Source organism: Ranitomeya variabilis, chromosome 5 (assembly GCF_051348905.1).
Source record: "Ranitomeya variabilis isolate aRanVar5 chromosome 5, aRanVar5.hap1, whole genome shotgun sequence".
Lineage (NCBI taxonomy): Eukaryota > Metazoa > Chordata > Amphibia > Anura > Dendrobatidae > Ranitomeya > Ranitomeya variabilis.
This window is the reverse complement of record NC_135236.1, coordinates 12,464,723-12,488,882: the sequence shown is the minus strand read 5'-3', so window position 1 is coordinate 12,488,882 and position 24,160 is coordinate 12,464,723. Positions and strand designations below refer to the sequence as shown.

General features: G+C 44.7%; 1 protein-coding gene across 1 annotated transcript in view; it reads right to left on the bottom strand.

Annotated features, from left to right (window-relative positions):
* Positions 1–24,160, bottom strand: part of LOC143774201 (alpha-N-acetylneuraminide alpha-2,8-sialyltransferase-like) — a 132,520-nt gene that overhangs the window by 63,074 nt on the left and 45,286 nt on the right. Inside the window, exon 3 of the mRNA XM_077261575.1 lies at positions 9,656–9,742. Within this exon, the coding sequence (XP_077117690.1) occupies positions 9,656–9,742 (87 nt within the window). The remainder of the gene's footprint in view (positions 1–9,655; positions 9,743–24,160) is intronic.

Below are 24,160 nucleotides of genomic sequence, written 5' to 3'. Positions count from 1 at the left end.
CTCTTCTGCTAGAAATGTTGACTTTTAGGCTCATTGACATGGAAGCTTTCCACAACCTGATGGCGGTCGTCGCAAGGTACTCGGTCCCCAGTCGCACTATTTCTCCTGGTGTGCCATACCGTCATTACACCAGCATGTCTCCCACAACATTACCCATGCCCTCACCAATGCTGTTACAGGGAAAGTCCACCAAACCACAGACACGTGGATAAGTGCTTGTGGGCAGGAATGGCACATCTCACTGACAGCACACTGAGTTAACATAGTGGACCCAGTCGGATCTTGGAATGGAACACATCCTCCCCATGCCGAGGATTGCTCGCCCTACATCAATCAGGTTTGCCCCCACAGTCTGCAGCTCCTGCACCTCCACCTCATCCTCTTCATCTTCCATCTCTGATATCAACACATCAGTCAGAAGCTGGAAGCACTGCAGAACTGTCTCAGCCAAGCGGCAATGGGCTCTGCTGAGGCTAATATGCATAGGTGACAAACTGCACAGTGCAGAAGAGCTATGCACAGCACTGAAAGATCAGTAAGATATTTGGATGACACCGCTGAACCTACAGCCAGGCATGGTTATGTCTGAAAATGGCCATAACCTGGTGGAGGCTCTGAGGCAAGGTGAGCTCACACACATACCTTGCTTGGCCCATGTGCTTAACCTCATGGTTCAACGTTTTCTGAAAGCTACCCGGAGCTGCCAGATCTGCTACTAAAACTACGCCATCTATTTGCCCATTTTAGAGAGTCAGCTACAGCTTCAGGCACCCTTGCCATGCTTCTGCAGTGTTTGAAGCTTCCAGCTCAACGACTGGTGTGTGATGTCCCCACGCGCTGGAACTCTCTGCTGCATATGTTGGATAGGATTTGTGAGCAGAAGAGGGCAGTTGTTGACTACCAACATCAACAAGGCCATCGATATTCAGTTCAGACCTCACACATAAGACCTCAGGAGTGTACATGGATGTCCGACATATGTACCATCGTCCAAAACTTTGAGGACTGCACCAAGACGGTGAGTGGCGATGACGCCATAATTAGCATCACCATCCCGCTTCTCAGCATTATGAAAACCTCTCTGCTTACAATTAAATAAGATGCATTGCATTGCAGGCAGAGCATGAGGACATGGAGCAAGGAACCATACAGGGGGATTGCACTCAGACCAACCTCATGTCTTCTCAATGTGGAATGGTAGAATGGTAGTCAAGGAGGAGGAAGAACAGGAGCTACTTTCATGTGCTATAGACGGTACTACAAACACAGCTGTCATACCATCTGTTCAGTGGGGATGGCCTGAGGATAGGGAGGAGGATGAGAAGGAGCAGGACAGCTTGGTCAGTTGTCCTGTTGGTGAGGACATGGAAGTCTTGCCTGTTAGCAGTCTGGCATGCATGGCTGACTTTATGTTGTGCTGCATTTCACGTGACCCTCGCATTATAAAAATTTTGGGTGACACTCATTACTGGTTGGTGACACTTCTAGACCCACACTACAAGGAGAACTTTCAATCTCTTCTACCAGAGGCTGAGAGGTGTACTAAAATGTTGCTGTACCAGAGGGCCCTTGTAGTGGAATTACTTAGAAAATTCCCATGTGAGAACGCTGGCAGCAGACGTCAGAGTTTGTTGTACAACCAAGGAGTACAAATGAGAGAGACAGAAGTACAAGCCAGCTCAGGCAGGGGAACAAGGGAAAGGTCCTGGGACAGTTTTCTCAGTCTCTGCCATTGTCCCTGGACAGAGACAAGGGGTGCTGTCACAAGAAGTGCTATGTTTAAGAAGATGCTGAGGGAGTACCTTGCAGATTGTACAAACATCCTCCGGGATTCCTCTGTGCCTTTTAATTATTGGGTATCCAAGCTGGGCACGTGGCATGAACTGGCTCTCTATGCCTTGGAGGTCCTGGCCATCCCTGCTGCTAGCTTTCTGTCAGAGCCGGTTTTTAGTGCCACTGGTGGAATTATAACAGATAAGAGCATCCGCCTGTCGACTGAAAATGCTGACAGGCTGACTCTTATAAAAATGAACAAGGGCTGGATTGGGAAAGACTTCTGTACACCACCAAGTGAAAGCAGCGAAACATAACCTCAAATTCATTCTCTCTTTTGGGGAGGTGTATTCTCATGCATCTCTTCACAACCACACATGGGTATACGCTTCCAGATTTGGTCTGCTTGTTGTTATCCTCCTCCTTATCATCATCCTCATCATCCATAACCAGTAGAGCACCAGAGTGAATGGATTCCGTGATGCCAAAGGCACAATTTTTTTTTACAAGGGTGTAATTATTATGACCGTAACTAATTGGAAACCAAAACAAATGTTACTTCCACAGGGGAAAATGTCATAAAAAAGAGATATAAGTGTATTATTCCCATTTATTCTTATATTTTCCATTTTCCCAATCTCTGGACAGTCCTGTAGTGTATACTTCAACAATAGAAAATTATTTAAAGACTTTTAAATTGTATTTTTATTTATAGCCCTGTCTCTGAGCTGTTGCTAGGGATAAACATATCTCGTTGGACACATTCAGGCTTCAGGTCTGTGAACCTGTGTTCACCCCTCCCTTTTGTTATTTACTTTCATCAGTAAATTCACATTTTTTATTATTTGTTCAATTTCATTATGGTTTAGCTTTATGTCTCCTCATTGTCCACCACTAGATCACCAGGCTTATTGGCCTCTGGGCCGCTACAAGAAGTCAATTTTTTGCCAAGGGTGTCTCGGATGCCCATAGTATGTTTTTAATCAATGTATCCCCCTTGGAGAAATGTTTGTCAGCCCATAGGCACTTAGTGTATGGGCATTGCAAGTGTAGGAGACACGTACCTTTCAATTGGGCCTAGGTTTTAATGAGACCTTCCTCCACCTCTCATCATTTTCCACCTCTAGATCACCAGGGTTCATGTGTTCCGTGTTGCTACAGACAGTCAATTTTTTGCCAAGGTTATCTATTATCCCTATGAAATATTTTTAAAAAAATTTACCCCCCCAAGAGCAAATGCTTGTCAGGCCAAGCACTTCATTGCAAGTCTCAGAGGACCCACACCCCTACATTGGGCCTACTTCTTAACTCTGTCTCCTGCAGTGTTTCTTCTTTACCTGACACTAGATGACCAGGGTGAACGTGCTCTGTACTGTTATAGGCCGGTGAATTTTGGGCAAGGGGGGCTGTCATGGTAATAGTATATTTTTAAAAAAGGTACCCCACATTGGTGAAACCACATCCTTTTTGGCAAAGACTTTATAACATTTTTGTACCTTAAAGAGCTCACTTGAAAAGCTCCTTTTTGTGTTGCCTGGTTGCTCACATTGGACACAATACACTTCATATAAATTTGATAAAGCAATGCTGTTACTTTGCCTCAGTAGTTCATTACAAATATTTCTTTGTCCACTATATTAGTTTCTCTCCTCGAGAGCAAGAACTTTGGCTGCCTAAAATGTACAAATGGAGAATATACAAATGGTGATTTGGAATCCAGATTAAAATACTGTACACCGAATACATTCAAACAATCACATAGCTGCATTTCTTGTAAAACATTTACAGATGTGACAGACAATGCTCATAAGTAGGGTTGAGCGAAACGGGTCGACCATTTTCAGAAGTCGCCGACTTTTGGCAAAGTCGGGTTTCATGAAACCTGACCCGACCCCTGTGTGGGGTCGGCCATGAGGTCGGCGATCTTCTGAATCTGGTATCAGGATTCCGATACCGAGTTCCGATATGTTTGCGATATCGGAAATCGTTATCAGAATCCACATTTAAGTGTAAAATAAAGAATTAAAATAAAAAAAAATGATATACTCACCCTCGGACGCAGCCTGGACATCGCCGCTGGTAACCGGCATCTTCCGTTCCTAAAAATGGCGCTTGAAAGACCTTTCGAATGCTTCACGGCTTTGTGATTGGTCGCGGCGGCCCACGTGACCGCTGAGTGACCAATCACAAGCCGGTGACGTAATTCTCAGGTCCTGTTCTGGTTCTCAGGTACATGAGAATTACGTCACGGCTTGTGATTGGTCGCTGAGCGGTCACGTGGGCCGCCGCGACCAATCACAAAGCCGTGACGTCATCGGAAGGTCCTTCACGCGTTCATTCTTAAGAAGGAAGGCTGCCGGAAAGAAGCCGAGGGTGAGTATATTCCTATTAGGTATATACTCACCCTCGTACGCGCCCTGCTTCTTTCCAGATTTCCGGATAGTGGATTTTCATGGGCCCCTCCATTATGTGGGTTCCAAGCCCTAATGGAGTGCATATGACTGACTATGCAGCAGAGCTGGCCTTGCTGGCACTGTGTAAAACCAAGGAGTACGGGAGTACAAAATAAATATTGTGTAGTGGATCTTCCTGGACCCATCCAGTATGTGGGTTCAAAGGCTTATTGGGTGCATATGAATTGGTAGCAGGGCAGGCCTTGAATTCAATGCAACACTTTTTCAGGAGTCCCTCCTGGACATCTTATGACAGGGCTATTGTGGTGCATCGTAGTTCTTGGCAGCCCATCCACTCACAGCATAGGCTACAACAGCTTAGGAGACTCACTGTTTCACAATGGCCCTTTAAGAAGATTAATGCCGCCTGATGCCCCAGTAAAAATAGGCTCTGCGATTTTAAGAGTTCCTCCTTCATGAATGAAACAAGATGGGTCTGCTTATGTGTCACACACCACATGGCCAGCTAGGGGGGTTACATGTTACAATGACATTTCCCAGTGAATGCATTTGTAGTGGTTGAAAGCAATGTTAAAGTTGAAAAACGCTTCAAAAACGCTGCGTCTGAACTAAGCCTAAGTGGGGGAGGAAATTCGTTTTTTGGTTAAATATTTGGCCTTACAGACAAGTCATTACCCTGCAAAGGATGGACATTGACAGATTTCCAAGCAAAACCTGTTTTGGTTTAGTTTTAATGTGTCTTTTGTGGCATCAGGAAACATGGCATGAATCTCGGAAAAAAATGATTAAGGCTGTGAACTAGGAGTCAGTAATGCTTCCAGGGGCGATCCCCATGAGGTCCCTGTGTCATTTGAGCAGTGTTTCTATCATTTTCAGATGTTTTTAGACCTTAAAATGACCCCGGGGGATCGCGGTAAAAATACTCGGGTCTCCCATAGACTTACATTAGGCTTGTTGTTCTGGCCGAGTACCCGAGTATTCCAATCTGCTCGACCCGAGCAACGAGCACCCGAGCATTTTAGTGCTTCCCCATCACTAATAATGACATTATTATACATCATGCTTGAACTTTGCCGAGGGCAAGCTCAATTTAATGGAAGCATTTGCTAATTGGATTCTCTACCCATCTATTATGCACTAACATCTCTTTATCTGGCGGTAACTGTTGTTTTTTGATTGTTCTTGTTAACATTTTATTATCTTTTGGTATAAAATTAACTTGGAATGTCATTCATATCTTTTTATGACTCATTTTTATTGGGATTTACTGACTCCATGATCTTGTAGAATATAAATCTTATTACGTAGAAGTCGTATAATAAAAAGCACGTGTCAGTTAGGAAAAGCGCTCTCCAGTAACACCTAATGAATCAATAAATACAGTGCATGAAACGGCTTTATAGGAAATTACACAAAAAAAGAAGAAAGAGCAAATATTCCAAAGATTGCTATTGTTTTGGATACAGTGAAAAAACATCAAAGGGTTAATAGTACAACTTGATGTCTTTGCGGAGAATCCAGCCAGAAGGAACTTGGGTATTTAGCTTGAAAATCCAGCAGGCTTTGTGACTTTTTAGTATGGACCCTTTATTCCCTCCCCTGCCAGACATTTGACCCTGTTCCATAGCACGCATTGTGAGACTGGACGTGTTACAGTTGTGATTATTAATAAAGTGTACGTTAGATGCTTGAGAATGTACTTCCGAGTGGTGCACCCAACATATTTCAGATTACACTTTGTGCGCACTTTGACGTAAATGACAAATGTAGAGGAGCAATTTAAAAATGATTTGATTTCAAAATAGTCACTGTTAGTTGCATCCGAGAATTCTTTTTTTTTTCACAAAAGAGCCACTGTTACTGGAACGAGGGCCGCATTTGAAGAAAAACGCAATTGCTCGCCAATCAGATTTAGTTTTTGATGTAGCTAGCGCATTGGAAGAAATGGTCAGTCCAATGTTTTAACTACGCCGAAAACAAGATCTGATTGACTAGCTATTAGGGCTTTGAAATAAAGCAAAATAGTCTCTGGAGTCTAGGAGACGGAGTGGCTTGTGTCAACCCTGTCCGAGGCAGCCTTTTGAGACTGTGGTGTCAGGCAGACCCTAAAAGATGTAACATTTTTGGGGGCAAGTTTTTGAATGAATATTTGTATCTATCATGCTGGTGACTTTCATTCACGGTTTGTAAGTGCCCTCCTCCTCACTGCGTGCACCGCTCTGCTCCTCTCAGTGTCAGACCATCTCGCTGAGATGCCTTTTGCAGCATTTCAAGCACTGCTGCATCTTCCCGTTATTGGAGAGTTTCCACGTGCATATAAGGCTACGTTCACATTTGCTTTGTGCGCCGCAGCGTCGGCGACGCAACGCACAACGCAAATGTGAACGCATGCACAACGCTACGTTTTGCGCCGCATGCGTCCTTTTTTTCATTGATTTTGGACGCAGCAAAAATGCAACTTGCTGCATCCTCTGCGCCCGGACGCGGGCGCCGCAGTGACGCATGCGGCACAAAACGCAAGTGCGACGCATGTCCATGCGCCCCCATGTTAAATATAGGGGCGCATGATGCATGCGGCGACGCTGCGGCACCCGACGCTGCGGCGCCCGACGCTGCGGCGATGACCGCAAATGTGAACGTAGACTAAGTTGACACGGTCAGACTCTGCGGAAATTTAAAACCACTGTGACTTGCAGAGTTTTGCTTCCCTGGCCTTTCCCTTGCCAGCAGTGGATATATTAGTAAGCTACTCCCTCCACACCTTGTCTGAGCTAAGGTCCTACCTGCAGTTTGTCACGAGTTCCCTGTCTATTTGCATTTCTGTTTTGAATGTCCTGTTACTAACCCACCTTGCTTAATTCTTTAGACTCATCTCTCCGCTCCTGACCCTGGCTTCGTATTTTGAATACCTGTGCTGCCTGCCCTGTCCTCGGACAATCTGACTATGTCTATGTCTTCACCTTCTGTGCCTTGTTTTTTTGCCTGGCCAGTGTCACAGGTCAGTAATGGGAAAACAGGAGATGAGGAACCTGGGCCCCTGAACTGCTCCTTAAGGTACCGTCACACTAAACGATATCGCTAGCGATCCGTGACGTTGCAGCGTCCTGGCTAGCGATATCGTTTAGTTTGACACGCAGCAGCGATCAGGATCCTGCTGTGATGTCGCTGGTCGCTGAATAAAGTCCAGAACTTTATTTGGTCGTCCGATCGCCGTGTATCGTTGTGTTTGACACCAAAAGCAACGATACCAGCGATGTTTTACACTGGTAACCAGGGTAAACATCGGGTTACCAAGCGCAGGGCCGCGCTTAGTAACCCGATGTTTACCCTGGTTACCAGCGTAAAAGTAAAAAAAACAAACAGTACATACTCACCCAGCGTCATACCTCCCCCAGCGTCTGCTTCCTGACACTGACTGAGCGCCGGCCCTAAAGTGAAAGTGAAAGCCGCTGTGCTGTTAGGGCCGGAGCTCAGTCAGTGTCAGGAAGCAGAAGCTGGGGGACGCTGGGTGAGTATGTACTGTTTGTTTTTTTTACTTTTACGCTGGTAACCAGGGTAAACATCGGGTTACTAAGCGCGGCCCTGCGCTTAGCAACCAGATGTTTACCCTGGTTACCCGGGGACCTCGGCATCGTTGGTCGCTGGAGAGCGGTCTGTATGACAGCTCTCCAGCGATCAAACAGCGACGCTGCAGCGATCGGCATCGTTGTCGCTATCGCTGCAGCGTCGCTTAATGTGACGGTACCTTTAGGCTATGGGGAATCCTGTCTTTCCTTATCTTGGGGGTACCCTTGAAGGTAGGGAGGCTCAAGTCTCCAACTTGTCCCTATCTCCTGTTAAGCCCTGAGATAAACCCCAACCCCCACCCCAGGAGGTGAACAATGTAAACTGCACCACAAAGCAAATAAACAGGAAGGCACAATATGAGAGTGAGGGGAACACAATACCAAAAGGGAATGCACAAACAACAAAGAGACAAGGTAACAAACACTCAGCACTTAGCTTGTGCACACCGCTACTTAACTCCACACCACAGATAGCACTGCAACAGGACTCCAAACACCAGACATGGCTGACACCAGGCAGCTGCTCCTGCTGGGTTAGTCTTCAAAAAAGACCTGTATCACCAACAGTGAGCTGATGCATCAGGTGACCTATTAAAGGATGTGGGAGTGGTCACCAGCAACATCAGATGACCTAGCAGCACTGCTGTATTTAACCCCCACTGGCCTGAAAGGAAAAAAGTTTTAATGTGAGTGGAACTAGAGCTGCCACAAATCCAAAAATGGATCGCGACAGCCCGCTGCTGCAGGTCCGGGGACTGCCCTGGAGTGGCATCTGGTGACTTCTCTAATGGCCTAAGCCTATCCTCATCATCAGAGGCTATAATGAAGACCAGGTAGTGTCTTACTTATGCCATTTCAGGGTAAGCCAAGTCAACGTCTATCATTATATTAGTGTAATGACTGGGATGGTCCAGGTAGTGACAGAAGTCAAAGCTTTCACTTGTGCCTACACAATCTTCTGCTTTATTGTTTAATCTTTGCTATGTGTGGATTACAATAAATCATATATTATTTAGATAAGGATTTCATGCAATCCACAATGGTTGGACTGACCACAGGGCTCTTGAAAAGACCTTACAGCTTAATCGACAAATATGAGGCTGTAAGTTTTGGATGGGACACTCGCCACAAGATTGGGCATTGTAGCAAGTATACCAACTATGAAATATACTCATATGAATTTGGCCGAACTTGAGAGCCCATGTCCATGATGAGAACCTTCAGGAGTGATTCTTACCAATTTCAGGTGCAACAGTTTCATTGTTTCCTTGCTCTAGTAATCTCTGATGTCTCAGAAGAGCTGGTCTCACAACGTAACCCCTGTACATTTGTTCTAATTTTATACATGGATGTGAAAGAGAGTGCTTTTGGTGTAATACCCCTCCACTATTTCCCATTCTGGTACTCTCCACTTGAGCCTTCCATTCATTGTATGAACAATGGCCATTTATCTAATGACCATCATGTAGAAATTAAAAGCTTCAGAGGAAATGTCTCTCTGTCAGCCACAGTATCTGTAGACCTAACAATGGCCTTGGTGTCTGGTACTGTATGTACAGCAGAAAATCAGATCTCATCCCCCAAAAAAAGTCCCCAGTGCAGTTTTGTCTAAATAAAATTAAAAATGTTATGAATTTTAATCTGACAATGAATAAACATACAAAACTGATCTTTTGTCCAGAAGACCCCAAACAGTCCTGAAAAGGCTAACCTGAATACTAAGTACTAAGCTGGCTTAGGATGTGTTACAGGTCAAAGAACTGAAAAATTCAAACTCCAATCACTTGTCTTCAGGAGGGACATGGCTACCAAAGAAGCAAGGTGGACCAGCGTTGTGGTAGCTTCTGTACATCCCACGATCAGTTATTTCATACTTTATACATTTGTACTTTCTGTGCTTACCGTCTCAGGTCACGCGCTGTCTGGTTCGCTATCCATGAACATCCTTGTAGAGCGTTAATCAATTTATAAAACCTAGATGTGTCCAATCTAGAGGAAAAAAATATTACCATGAGATTTGTTTTGTGAATTTTCATCGAAACAGCATGTAACATAATCTAACTGATCTGGTCTATAAAGATTGAGACAACCAACGTTAACACACAAAATATATGTAGGCAAAATCAATTCCTCCAATTGCCAGAAATTGTCCTTGTGAGTCAGTCAAAAGATATTTTTGGTATCTATGATCATATGAAATAACAAGACTACTTAGCTTTTCAGGGATCAAATGTCTCAAACTAAGCACCAGATCTCTTCCTAGCCCTCCATTTTGAACACATTCGCTCAAGATTGTGAAAGTTCTTTCTAAAAAAGGTTGTGATTTTGAGGGCTGTGAAAAAAACGCTATTACCAATACTACTGAGAAGCTATCTAAGTCATAGGAGATTTACAAACTAATGTTTTCATCCTGCAACTACGTTCTTTGGCTAGAATTATTTGACTTAAACTGAGCCCTCGTGACCTTGAACACTAGTGTGAGAAGTAGGAGGACAGAGAGGTCTGGATCTGATAGTGAGGAAATAGAAAAGAAGGGGAAAAAGAGTGATACTAAATTCTGTGAAAGGACATACAGAGTCTGGAAAAGAGAGTAAAGACAATAAAGTCTGGAGGGAGGACAGAGGAGATTAGAGGGAATAGAGAAGATTGGAGGAAACAGAGGGCTCTCGAGTGATAAGAAAAGTTTGTACCAAGATAGAGGCATCCTGAGGAGTCTGGAGGAGACAGCTTTGTCTTCAGCAGAGACAGAGGAGTCTGAAGGGAAATACAAAGGTGTCTGACAGGGAGATAAAGGTGATGAAGAGAGGTGATGAGCCTGTAGAGGGAGAAGAGGAGCCAGAAGGGCATAGAGTGGTCTGGAGGGGATATACAAGTTTGGAGAGGGAACAAAGAAATCTGGAGACAGGAGTTTGAGGTGGTAAGAAGGTGTCTTGGGGGATCATAATAGTCTGTAGTGTTACCACCTCCAAGGTGGCACTAGTGAGACAGTTTTCTTATGGCTTTAAAAATGTACATTTTGCGGTGGCTCGCATATTTCCTGCTCTGTCATGCACTACCTGCACGGCCATAATTTTAGATAGATGACCATCCCCAAGCATCATGGGATAGCGTTTTCCCTCCACATCGCCTGTTCTGACATTCTGCCTAGGGTCTCCTCTCCTCCCTTCCCTAGCGTTTGGTCCCCTCTCCCTTATCCCTTCGTATTGCACTTAGCCTTTCCTACACGTTGCGTTACAATAATATGGCCATTACCTGTTATCACCTGCTTTTTATTATTTGTACATTTTATGCATGGATGTAATAATAGTCATCGTATGTGGTCACACTGGTAGGTTTTGTGCAAATGCTGTAATGGCCTCTATGTATGATGAGTATCACGTCTCAGACCCATTGGGTTGTCGCTAGCTTTTGCAGGTTGCTTAGACCTCAATATCTCTATACATAGACAATAACTCTGCTCATCTGTATGTCTACTATATCCAGCCTTTAATTACAGGATGTATTTGGTTACAATTGTGTAAGAGTCAGTGTATGTGGTGCGGCCAGTCATGGTATTACAGGGCTGGGGAATAAAGCGTCCTTATAAGCCAGACTTATCCATATTTATTAGATACACATTAGAAATACCCTTCCGGGCTCCCTGCAAGCGCCCCCTAGACTCCTCAGGTGATCACACCGTGTGTCATTACATCTAGGACCTTAAACTAATCTTGCAAATTATATACAAATATCGCATATCTGGCAAATCAGAAACAGAGGCACAGTTATTCCATAAGCTCTAGCTAAGTTGTGGGGTCACTAAAGGTACCTTCACACTAAACGATATCGCTAGCGATCCGTGACGTTGCAGCGTCCTGGCTAGCGATATCGTTGAGTGTGACAGGCAGCAGCGATCAGGATCCTGCTGTGATATCGCTGGTCATTGAAGAAAGTTCAGAACTTTATTTGGTCGTCCGATCGCCGTGTATCGTTGTGTTTGACACCAAAAGCAACGATGTCAGCGATGTTTTACACTGGTAACCAGGGTAAACATCGGGTTGCTAAGCGCAGGGCCGCACTTAGTAACCCGATGTTTACCCTGGTTACCAGTGTAAAATGTAAAAAAAGCAAACAGTACATACTCACCTTCGCATCCCCCGGCGTCCGCTTCCCACACTGACTGAGCGCCGGCCGTAAAGTGAAAGCACAGCACAGCGGTGACGTCACCGCTGTGCTGTTAGGGCCGGCACTCACAGTCAGTGCAGGAAGCGGACGCCGGGGGATGCGAAGGTGAGTATGTACTGTTTTTTTTTTACTATTACGCTGGTAACCAGGGTAAACATCGGGTTACTAAGCGCGGCCCTGCGCTTAGCAACCCGATGTTTACCCTGGTTACCCGGGGACTTCGGCATCGTTGGTCGCTGGAGAGCGGTCTGTGTGACAGCTCTCCAGCGACCAAACAGCAACGCTGCAGCGATCGGCATCGTTGTCGCTATCGCTGCAGCGTCGCTTAATGTGAAGGTACCTTAATAGGGTTCACAATAATCGGTAGTGTGAACCATCCTACTGAGAGGAGCAGGAAACTCCCTTAAACTTTACTATAAATTAATATAATATAAGACAGATGTCCTATGGATGCATCGGATCCACTGATATAAACTGGTCATTAGTAGAGGTGACCGAATATTTCAAGGTTCTGTTTCTGTGAAAATCCTGATGTTCGAAGAACAATTCATCACACATACCCAAACCCCATTGCATTCAATTGGGGACCATATCAAACTTATACAGAACACCTTACATGGGGACAAGAAGCTGCCATATATCTAAAATTAGGGGCAGACACCAAAAAAAGTGGCATCGATTGACCTAGAGTATAAATAGTATAATTGCGCAGCATGGATGCCTGGGACAGGGCTTGGAGCAGCATTCGTAGCTGAAACATTGATCAGTAAAACTATAGGCTTGGTTCTCTGCTGAGAGGTCTGCCACATTCAGGCAACACACATGAATGAGACCCAACTTGGAGTCCAAACATTTTCAAAAATTAGGGGCAGACACCAGGAAAAGTGGCATCAACTGACCCACGGTAGAAATGTTATAATGACACAGCAGCAGTCAGCCATGGGCCAGGTATGAGGTATCAGGGTCTGAGCCAGAATTTACTGCTTGGAATTGAAGTTTCAATAAAGATGAGGTGGGTCAGGGATCGGTTTAAGCTTGCTGTGCTGGGAGCACTGATACCTCACGTAACAGCTCAAACTGGATTATTTGCCCAGACACACTCAGGTGCCACAAGTATCAGTTTCATAGACTACTACTGGAAGAAACATTTAAAGATAGTAAGACAGCCTGTTGACTGAAAGTAAGTGCTGGCCTGCTGGTCTGGGAACCCTACTGCTACAGGCAACACACATGAAGGAAACCCAACTTGAAGTCCAAAAATTTCCACGCGACACTAAATTGTCATCAATTTCCCCAGAGTAGCAATAGTATAATAGGACTCTGAAACACCTTCCACTAGAGGCAACTCACCAGATGTACACCCAATTTGGGGTTTCCACATTTCAAAAAATTGAAACTTCAGCAGCAGTAGCAACAGCAGGCACAGAAACCACGACAAGGGTGTCAGACTGCAATAACGCGGGATCAATGCATGACACTAAAAACTACACCTTCGCCTAGTCTGTCCAGTCTGCGACTGGGGTGCAAAAGTCATTGAAGATCCATGATTTGGTCATTCTTATGAATAGGGTTGAGCAAAACAGGTCGACCATTTTCAGAAGTCGCCGACTTTTGGCAAAGTCGGGTTTCATGAAACCCGACCCGACCCCTGTGTGGGGTCGGCCATGAGGTCGGCGATCTTCTGAATCTGGTATCGGAATTCCAATACCGAGTTCCGATATGTTTGCGATATCGGAACTCGGTATCGGAATCCACATTTAAGTGTAAAATAAAGAATTAAAATAAAAAATATTGATATACTCACCTCTCCGACGCAGCCTGGTAGTAACCGGCATCTTCCGGTCCTAAGAATGGCGCTTGAAAGACCTTTTGAATGCTTCCCGGCTTGTGATTGGTCGCGGTGGCCCACGTGACCGCTGAGCGAACAATCACAACAACTAGAATGAGGAATTTAGGACCCGAGAATTACGTCACGGCTTGTTGTGTTTGGTCGCTCAGCGGTCACGTGGGCCGCCGCAACCAATCACAAGCCGGGAAGCATTCGAAAGGTCTTTCAAGCACCATTCTTAGGACCGGAAGATGCCGGTTACTACCAGGGCGCATCAGAGGGTGAGTATATCAATATTTTTTATTTTAATTCTTTATTTTACACTTAAATATGGATCCCAGGGCCTGAAGGAGAGTTTCCTCTCCTTCCGACCCTGGGAACCATAGTATCCCATTGCACTGCATTGGGTTTCGCGTTTCGGCCGACCCCGACCCCGACTTTTTTATAGGATCAGCCGATTTCACTCGACCCGACTTTTGAGAAAGTCGGGTTTCGTGAAACCCGACCCGATCCTATAAAAATAAAAGTCGCTCAACACTACTTATGAAAGTTAGGGGTCTATACTTTCAAGAGACAGCCGAATGCATTTATCTGTCAGGACACCACCAGCAGTGCTGAAGACACTTTCTGAGGGAACGCTGCCTGCCATGCAGGATAAAACCTCCAAGGTGTGATAGGCAAGCACCATCCCCTCCATTCTTTCACAACATGTCAGACTTGTACTCTGTTGTGCTGGTGCATGGGTTGGTCTAAAAATGTGTGAAACGACTCTTGAAATTGCTTCTGCCACTTACGCTGCTGCTGCTAATGTTTTTGCGTTGACGCCTCAACGTTCACGGGGTTGGACTTCAATAACTGCAATGCATACTGTGTGCCTCACTGCTGTCTTGGGGAAAACCACTCTTAAAATTGTCTACAAGTGTGTTTCAATACTCCAGCATGCGTGCGTCCCTTTACAGGAGGGAGAAGTGCAGCGCCCCAGAGTCCTGGTCGTTGCAGTATTGTCGCTCTGCCACAAGGGGGAGTGATGGTACGTCTGATGGCACAAAAGGAGTTCACCTGACCAGGTATCACAGTCACACATTACACTTCACACTCCGGCCACCAGGGGAGAGCAAAAGGTTCTATGTATTAGGCCACTCCTCACGCTCTGGTAAAACTGGGGGTTGGATAGGAAGTTAGAGAGAAGCTGACTCGGTTTTGCCCAGGTAACATCTAGTGAGAGAGCGTTGCCTGGGAAGACTAAGGGAGGTCCCTGTCAGGGGTGGGATCCTGAGAGCGGCCTAGCACAGGAAAGATCGTTACGGAGCCATGCCTGAACCTCATTGCAGCGGCATCCCAAGAAAGGACACGAAGCGAAGTATATTGTTGAGAAGTGAGAAACGAGATCACAGCACAAAGGAGATAGAACCAGGAGTCGTCGTGCCCCGAGATCGGCAACATCCTTCTGAGGTGCGTAGCCGGCGGCCTGGAACGCCCAGGAAGTAATAGGCTCTACACATTACTTTGAACTACGGCAGGGCAGTTAACTCTAGGTTGGCTGTCTCACCTTTACACCTAATGAAGACAATGGAGGCAATTGTGGGAGAGGGGCGTCTCTAAGGTACCTATAAAATAACTCCAGGCCTACCCCTTCATACGGGTGCATCCTATCCATATCATCTGGGGAACGGAGAGAAAGAACAGAAACATACACGACAGTTGTGAGGACTATCCCGTGGTGCTCAGCAGGGAGGTACTACAACACACAGGCGCTAGAAAGAAGGCTACTGATTTCCACCTGCAAAGGGAACTCTGGATGTGCCATCGGACCAGCCGGTCTCAGCCAGCCCTGTTTGCAGTGCTCTGGATTGTGGATGCCGAAGCCTTCAGTAAAAAGGTAAAGAGACTGCAACCCTGTGTCCTCGTCATTTACTGTGACCTACACCATCACCATCTACTCATCAAGGGAAGCCCTGGGGACATACTTCACCTGTGGGAAGTTACACCATCTAGCTGCCATTCCATCACCCCAGTGGACCCCTAGCAGTGTCGGTCACCCTGACCGAATACCACAGGTGGCGTCACGAACACTTGACAAACTCTCACCTACACCTTTAATTGGGCACCCCTTAGCAGGGCCACGGATCGGGTCGGGCCACCGTAACACCCCCAGAACCGAGACAGAGGGACCCGGTACCGAGTACCCCGCTGCCCTGCATTTGGGGGCCGCTCCAGAAGCATCTGGCAAAATTTACTCTTATACCGTAGATCTAAAAGATGGGCAACCCAATAGTCAGCATTATTTCTAACCTTAAGAATATGGGCATCATGTAGCAGATAGTAAACCATACTGATCTCACAAGCTCATGGTCATGTGACAATCAAGAAGTGTTTAAACACAAACCAAAAAATTTAAATTCAATTCTTTATTATAGAGATATAAAAACATAAAAATATTAAAAGGGGCCTCAAACCAAACTAGCAAAGTATATATACAACCTATAAAACTATGCGGAGACTGTAAGGAAGTGGAAATAGAGGTTAATATTTCCTCCTGTTTGTTGAATACAGATATTTGCTCAAAATAGAGATCTACTAAATATACATATCTGTATCAATAACAAATTGTTGATGGAAAGGATTCATATTCCCACACATTCCGTTCCTAACTAGATTCCGCCATAGTACAGACTTGTGCATAAAAAATTGCTTACATAGTACAACATAATACAGAGGTAGCCAACACCATATAGGTTTAGAGCAATGCGTATTACGTAAGCGTGGAGATCACGGCTAGTAGAGTAATGCGGACCGTACGCTGTCTCCCCTCCTGCACTTGAGTGTGCGGTCACCATTTCTCTGCTAGCTGTGATCTCCACGTGGGTGGTGTAGACTTCCGGTTTCCTCCTGGCCATGCATGTAGCGACCAACCCCCCGGTCTTTGTCTATTGGCCTTCCACGGTATATACCCCTTCGTTTCACTTGAGCTTCATCCCCTAACAAAGGACTTAGCTCCGAAACGCGCGTCGGGGTGTGTGCCGCACTTGAACCGGGGACCACTACCAGACAACCACCAGGTAATATCGTGCTGCTATTTACATTTCTTTTCCCTATTTTACACTGTGCAGGTTATATCCCGCTCTTATGATTCTTATATATATTTGGGGCGAGTTGGTACGCTGCATTAACTACTTATTACATAAATGAATGTTGTCATTTGTACTCACATACCTATGGTCTATTCTGAGGGGATTACTTTGATTATGCACTTAAATTTAATTATCCACCATCATACCCTTCCTCTGATCCCCGTCTTTCTTGTATCGATTTGCTTCAGTGTACATTTTGTTTTAATGTTTTTCATTTAACTATTGTGTTTGTCTGCTGCACACAGTGCCAATTTTTGCCATCCGCTGTTTAATAAATGTGTTTTACTTCATTACCATTCTCAACTTCGTTACCATTCTTCTCAGGTCCATGCCTGGTGGTTTCTTTGTTTCTTCACGTTTTGAATGGTCTGCCATTGATCCTCTTAAACACTATTATTGTTTATATTGCATATTTATACACACACTCTTTATTTAAGCTGTTACACCTAACCTTATTGTTTGTTCTCATTCAACAAACATGAGTAAATATTAACCTCGGCATTTCGGCATTTTCCCCATTAGCCCTGTTCCCATTTCCTTACAGACTCCGCATAGTTTTATAGGTTGTACATACAGTTGAAACTAGAAGTTTCCATTCACTATATATATATAAAGACACATCTGCAGGTTTTTCTGAATATCTGACATAAAATCAGAATAAACCTTTCCCGGTTTAAGTCAATTACGATTAGCATAATTATTAATATTTGCCAAATGTCATAATAATGAGAGAGAATGGTTTATGGCATTTTTATTACTTACTGAAAAGTCACAAGTTTGCATACACTAAGATTACTATGCCTTTAAACAATTCTGGACTGCCCATATGATGTCATGTGTTTGGAAACTTTTGAAAGGTTTTTTGGCAACATCTGAATTAATTTGAGACACACCTGTGGATGTAGTTTAATTCACATCTTAAACACACGGTTTCTTTTTTGTAGCATCATGGGAAAGTCTCAAGACGGGTTCTGTGTCCCAGAGATGAACGTGTTTTGGTCTGACATGTGCATATTGGCCCAAGGACAAGAGCAAAAGATCTTGTGAAGCTGATGGCGGAAGCTGGTAAGATTGTGTCAATATCCACAGTAAAACAAGTACTGTATCAACATGGGCTGAAAGGCCACACTGCCAGGAAGAAGCCATTACTCCAAAAGAAACATAAAAATGCCACATGAATGTTTGCAAATGCGCACAGGAACAAAGACCTTAATGTTTGGAGACATGTCCTGTGGTCTGATGAAACTAAAATTGAACTTTTTGGGCACAATGACCATCGTTACATTTGGACCAAAAAGGGAGAAGCTTGGAAGCCTACGAACACCATCCCCGCTGTGAAACACGGTGGTGGCAGAATCATATTGTAGGGTTGGTTTGCTGCAGGAGAGACTGGTGCACTTCACAAAATAGATGGCATCGTGAGAAAAGAAGATTATGTGGCAATACTGAAGCAAAATCTGAAGACATCAGCCAGGAAGTTAAAGCTTGGGTGGAATGGATCTTCCAAATGGACAGTGACCCGAAGCATACTGCCAAAATGGTAACAAAATGGTTAAAGGATAACAAAGTCAAAGTTTTGGAGAGGCCATCAAAAAGCCCTGATCTCAATACTACTGAAAATATATGGGCAAAGCTGAAATGGCCAGTTCGGGCAAGGCAACCTACAAACCTGGATCAGTTACACCAGTTTTGTCAGGAGGAATGGGCCCAAATTCCGACAAACTATTGTGAGAAGCTTGTGGAAGGAGATCCCAAACGTCTAACCCAAGTCATTCAGTGTAAGGGCAGTGGTGCCAAATACTAATAAAATGGATGGAAACTTTTAACTTAGCAGTAAGTAATAAAAATGCCTTAAAACTTTCTCTCATTATTCTGACATTTGAGAAATATTAATAATTAAGGTAATCCTACTGTAATTTACCTAAAACGGGAAAGGTTTATTCTGATTTCATGAAGATATGGATGAACTCTTTTACATCAAATTTTTCTGTACTCAAAAAAAGTACAACAGTGATAATGGGAAATTTTAACTATTGTGAGGCTGTGGCCTCTGATACAGCTAGGGGGCACTGTTTGTTCTCCCCAGAATGTGCATGCAGACAGATGAAGTCCATAGGTGTGCATGAGAGTCACAAATTTCCGGTCCGGGTTTTCCAGGTGGCTGAAGGCCACAGGTTTGTGTGTGTTTAAAAGCCCTGTAGTAAGGGGTATGGGCATGTCAGGCAGTGCAGGCCGTGTCAGGCCGTGCAGGCCGTGTCAGGCGTCTGGCCAGGTGAGGCCAGGTGTGCGAGGTGCACGTCAGTGTCAGTCTGGTGTGTGCTGATCTGCAGAGTGCATGGAGGCCAGCAGAGCCAGCACCCAGGGCAGCTGAATAGCCTGGCACCCGCAGCGTACAGAGATGCAAGTTGTCCATGGTACTGGTCTTGGAGGTGGACAGTCCTGTGCCCGGAGGTGGATGTCCTGTGCCCGTAGGAGTCGGATGTGGACAGTCCTGTGCCTGGAGGTGGATGTTCTGTGCCCGGAGGTGGATGTCCTGTGCCCGAAAGAGGACTAGCATGTGCAACGATTGCAAACAGGTGGATATGGTGCCCGGCTGCTATCCAGAGGATATCCTGAACTGTGTACAACTGTGTGAGTAAAGAGTGAGTACAGAGACTGTCTTATTTGTACCCGGCTGCACTTCAGAGGATAAAGAGTGCAGTGCGCTGAGTGAGTACAGAGACTGTAATACAGCGATGCAGGACACCCACGAGAACTAGTCAGAGGAGGGCTGGCATGAGTAGTGTCTGCAACATATGAGGCTGTGTGTATGGAGACGTATAGAGACTGAGATGGCATGCGGTCGCCCAGGGAAACTGGACAAGGGAAGTCTGGCCTGTTTAGGGACCGCAAATATAAAGCCATGTGAAATGTATTGCATTGAACTGGTGTAAACTGATCACTGAAGTTATATGCATTTATGTGAACTGGACTTTAATGCTGTGAAGAAACACATTGAAAGAGACTTTTGTGTTTGAATTTGGGGGTCACTGCTTCTTCACTGCGTACGAAGCTACTACAGCTTTACACTATCCAGATATTTGTTGGGAATCTCTCTCAGGCAAACATAATGGGTCCCGAAAATTCTTATCTTCTCTTGCTGACAACTTTATCTTTCAAAAGGTAGAAGAGAGAACAAGAGGATCCGCAAACTTGGACCTAATTATTATCAATAGTGAGGAAATGCTTGAGGAAGTAAAGGTGACTGGGAATTTAGGAGGCAGCGATCGTGATATCCTCGAATTTTGGATTACAAGAGGAAGACAACCAGTGAAGACTCAGACTTTAAAGTTAGACATCACAAAGGCAGATTTTAATGGACTCAGAAAGAGGATAGGAATGGTCCAATGGTCGGATGCTCTAAAGGACAGAAATGTCCAAAAAGCATGGAAGATTTTGCTAAATGAAATTATCACTTCACAATCGGTAACCATCCAGAAAAGATGGAAGAATTGGAAGAATTTAAAGAGACCAGGATGAGTGGAGGCATATCCAAAGAAGAATATAATGCTGTCTGCAAGGCATGTAGGGCAAGAGTTAGAAGAGCTAAAGCCAGTAATGAAGAAAGGCTTATAAGGGAGACCAAAAGCCATAACAAATTTTTTTGGAGGTATATTAAAAGCAAAAGAAAAGTCAAAGATGCTATAGGATTTTTACAGGATGAAAAGGGTGAAGTGGTCAAAAATGATGTTGAGAAGTCTGAACTTTAAAATTCCTATTTTGCACCTGTGTTTTCTAAGAATGCAAATGTAACATCAACTAATCTTCACAAGGCCATCGAAGGAATAAAATAATCCACACTATCCATAAATAGAGAGGTGGTGAGGGAACACTTATCTAATTTAAATTAAATCTTCTGGTCCAGATTAATTACATCCTAGGGAAATGAAAGAGTTAGCAGAGGAAATTGCAGAACCACTAGCCATAATCTTTGAAAAATTTTGGGAAACAGGAGAAGTCTCAGAAGATTGGAGATGGGCAAATGTCCTATCTTCAAAAAAGGAAAGCAAACAGAGCCAGGAATCCTTACTTTACTTGTGTGTGTAGATGAATGCCTGTTGATGGATGAAAGCTCCGAATCATTCCCATCCCTAGTGTTGTTGCCTGCTCACGAATGATGGAAGCTACCTAGTGCCAGACAGTGCTACTCTGCACATCCAGCACACAATTCAGCATCTCTCAGCAGCGACCGCCAGTGCAGCACCGTGCGCTTAGTGCGCTTTCCGAACCCTGGTTAGGGTGGTTAGTGGCGTCCACCAGGGCGGCTTTGTGCGCACTCTTGTGCGATAAATTATTATTATTAGTTCAGTTCTACCCCTGTCACCACAGTAACGGTGTCAAGCGTAAGAGGTCTAGAGGAACTTTCCCTGTGTTTTGGGACAGAGTTCTGTGACCTTTTACTTGCACTCTCTGTGCGGTATCGCGGCCCTGTGACGCAACAGGGTTCACTTCCTTCATACCGGGTGAAGCTAACCCTTGTGTGTATTCACATTAAACCACCATCTAGTCTGCCATTACCGAGCAGCAGGTGTCCTTTCTGCACGATGGACCCCGGACAGCGAATGCACCTCATATCCTCTCTAAATATTATTTGGTGCGTTCCTCCAGTCCTAACACAGTGTTATTGAGAATGACTAATAGAATGGTATTTAACAGGGAGAAATGCAAGATTATGCATCTGGGTAAGAAAACCGAAAATTCCATCTACAGAGTGGGAGGAATAGAACTAAGCAGCAGCACATATGAACAGGACTTGGTTACATTAATAGATCACAGATGGCACATGAGTCAACAGTGTGATGCAGCAGCAAAAAGGTCAAACACAGTTCTCGGATGTATTAAGAGCAGCATACAGTATAGATCATGTGAAGTAATTATCCCCCTCTGCTCCTCCTTGGTCAGGCCTCATCTTAAATACTGTGTACCACACAGATCTGGGTACTACATTTTAAAAAAGACATTGTAAAACCTTATTAAATCGGCCTGGACAGAAATGATGGGACCTCTGAAAATAATGTGACAAAAGGGACCTGTTAAATCGCGGTGTGTCCACTAACCAACATCACAGGTGTCTACAGTCCTGGAATCAGTGAGTGGCCGGTATATAGGGCTACAGATATCACTGTGCCTTGTGGTGACATGTTCTGTATCACACTCAGCATGGACCAGTGGAAGCGAAGGAAAGAGTCATCTCAGGAGATTAGAAATAAAATTATAGACAAACATGTTAAAGGTTAAAATTATAAGACCAACTCCATGAAGCTTGATGTTCCTGTGACTACAGTTGCACATATTATTCAGAAATGTAAGATCCATGGGACTGTAGCCAACCTCCCTAGATGTGGCCACAGGAGGAAAACTGATGACTAGTGTTGAGCATTCCGATACCGCAAGTATCGGGTATCGGCCGTTACTTGCTGTATCGGAATTCCGATACCGAGATCCGATACTTTCGTGGTATCGGGAATCGGAATCGGAAGTTTCCAGTGTATGGTTCCCAGGGTCGGAAGGAGAGGAAACTCTCCTTCAGGCCCTGGGATCCATATAAATGTGTAAAATAAAGAATTACAATTAAAAATAGGGATATACTCACCTGTCCGGAGGCCCCTGGACTTTACCGCCGTAACCGGGAGCCTTCTTTGCTTAAAATGCGCGCGTTTAATGGTTTCCGTGACGTCAATTTCAGGTCCTGATGCCTAATTCTAGGCATTCAGGATTTGAAAATTACGTCACGGCTGTACTGTCGCGGCACGCGACCAATCAGAAGCCGTGACGTAATTTTAAAATGTGCGCGTTTACTGCCTCCCGTGACGTCACGGCTTGTGATTGGTCGCGTCGCCCATGTGACCGCGACGCAACCAATCACAAGCCATGACGTAATTTTCAAATCCTGAATGCCTAGAATTAGGCATTCAGGACCTGAAAATTACGTCACGGCTTGTTGTGATTGGTCGCGTCGCGGTCACATGGGCGGCACGCGACCAATCAGAAGCCGTGACGTCACGGAAACCATTAAACGCGCGCATTTTAAGCAAAGAAGACTCCCGGTTACGGCGGTAAAGTCCAGGCTGCGTCGGAGAGGTGAGTATATCAATATTTTTTATTTTAATTCTTTATTTTACACATTAATATGGTTCCCAGGGCCTGAAGGAGAGTTTCCTCTCCTTCAGACCCTGGGAACCATCAGGGATACCGTCCGATACTTGGTGTCCCATTGACTTGTATTGGTATCGGGTATCGGTATCGGATTAGATCCGATACTTTGCCGGTATCGGCCGATACTTTCCGATACCGATACTTTCAAGTATCGGAGGGTATCGCTCAACACTACTGATGACAAATCAAACAGACGCATAATACGAATAGTAACAAAAGAGCCAGAAAAACGTCTAAACAGAATAAAGGTGAACTTCAAGCTCAAGGAACATCAGTGTCAGATCGCACCATCTGTCATTGTCTGAGCCAAAGTGGACTTCATGGGAGACAACCAAGGAGGACACCATTGCTGAACTGTGAATTGTGTTATTTCTGTGACCATTGTGGGTTTTTCTGTCATTAAACGAAGGGTACCAACAATTTTTACCACGTCTGTAAATATTCATTTAATTATCTAATTAATTTAATCCTAGATTACATACACATGTATATCGCCGCAACAACCAAGAGGCAGACACCTCCCCTGAAGAAGCCACATATGCCATTGGAGGGGTTTGTTTGTCCTCCATGACTTTTTTAGTTAACATGGCCCCTCTTGCATTCTTATTATTCTGATGCACGCAGGTTTGATCCCGATCACTTCTCATAGATGCACAATCTGTGTATTATCAGTTGGGCATCACTATTGATTTTGTTGCGGCCTGGTTCGATAGTGTTTTCATTCCACCCTTATGCACTCATGCACTTTATACCTGAGTGTCCTATTATTGCTAGCACATTGATTATATTTGCTTCAGTTACTCTTTGTACCAGGTTTTACACCTTTTTTCAGTTAGGTGTCACATTCCATGCATGGTGCTATTTGTCAATGCCGCGGTAGGTTGCCAGGAAATTAAACCCTGCCTTCATTGTTTTCATCTACCTTCTGTTTGGTATACCGAATGCATTACTTCATCAATTGTCTGGGCTTTGTCACGTGTACACATTACTCGGTTTTGACTATATTGAGGGCCATTAATTGTTCACCATCAGGGACCTTTGGAGGATAGTCGTTGCCATATTGTGGCCTTGACTTGTCATTTAACCATT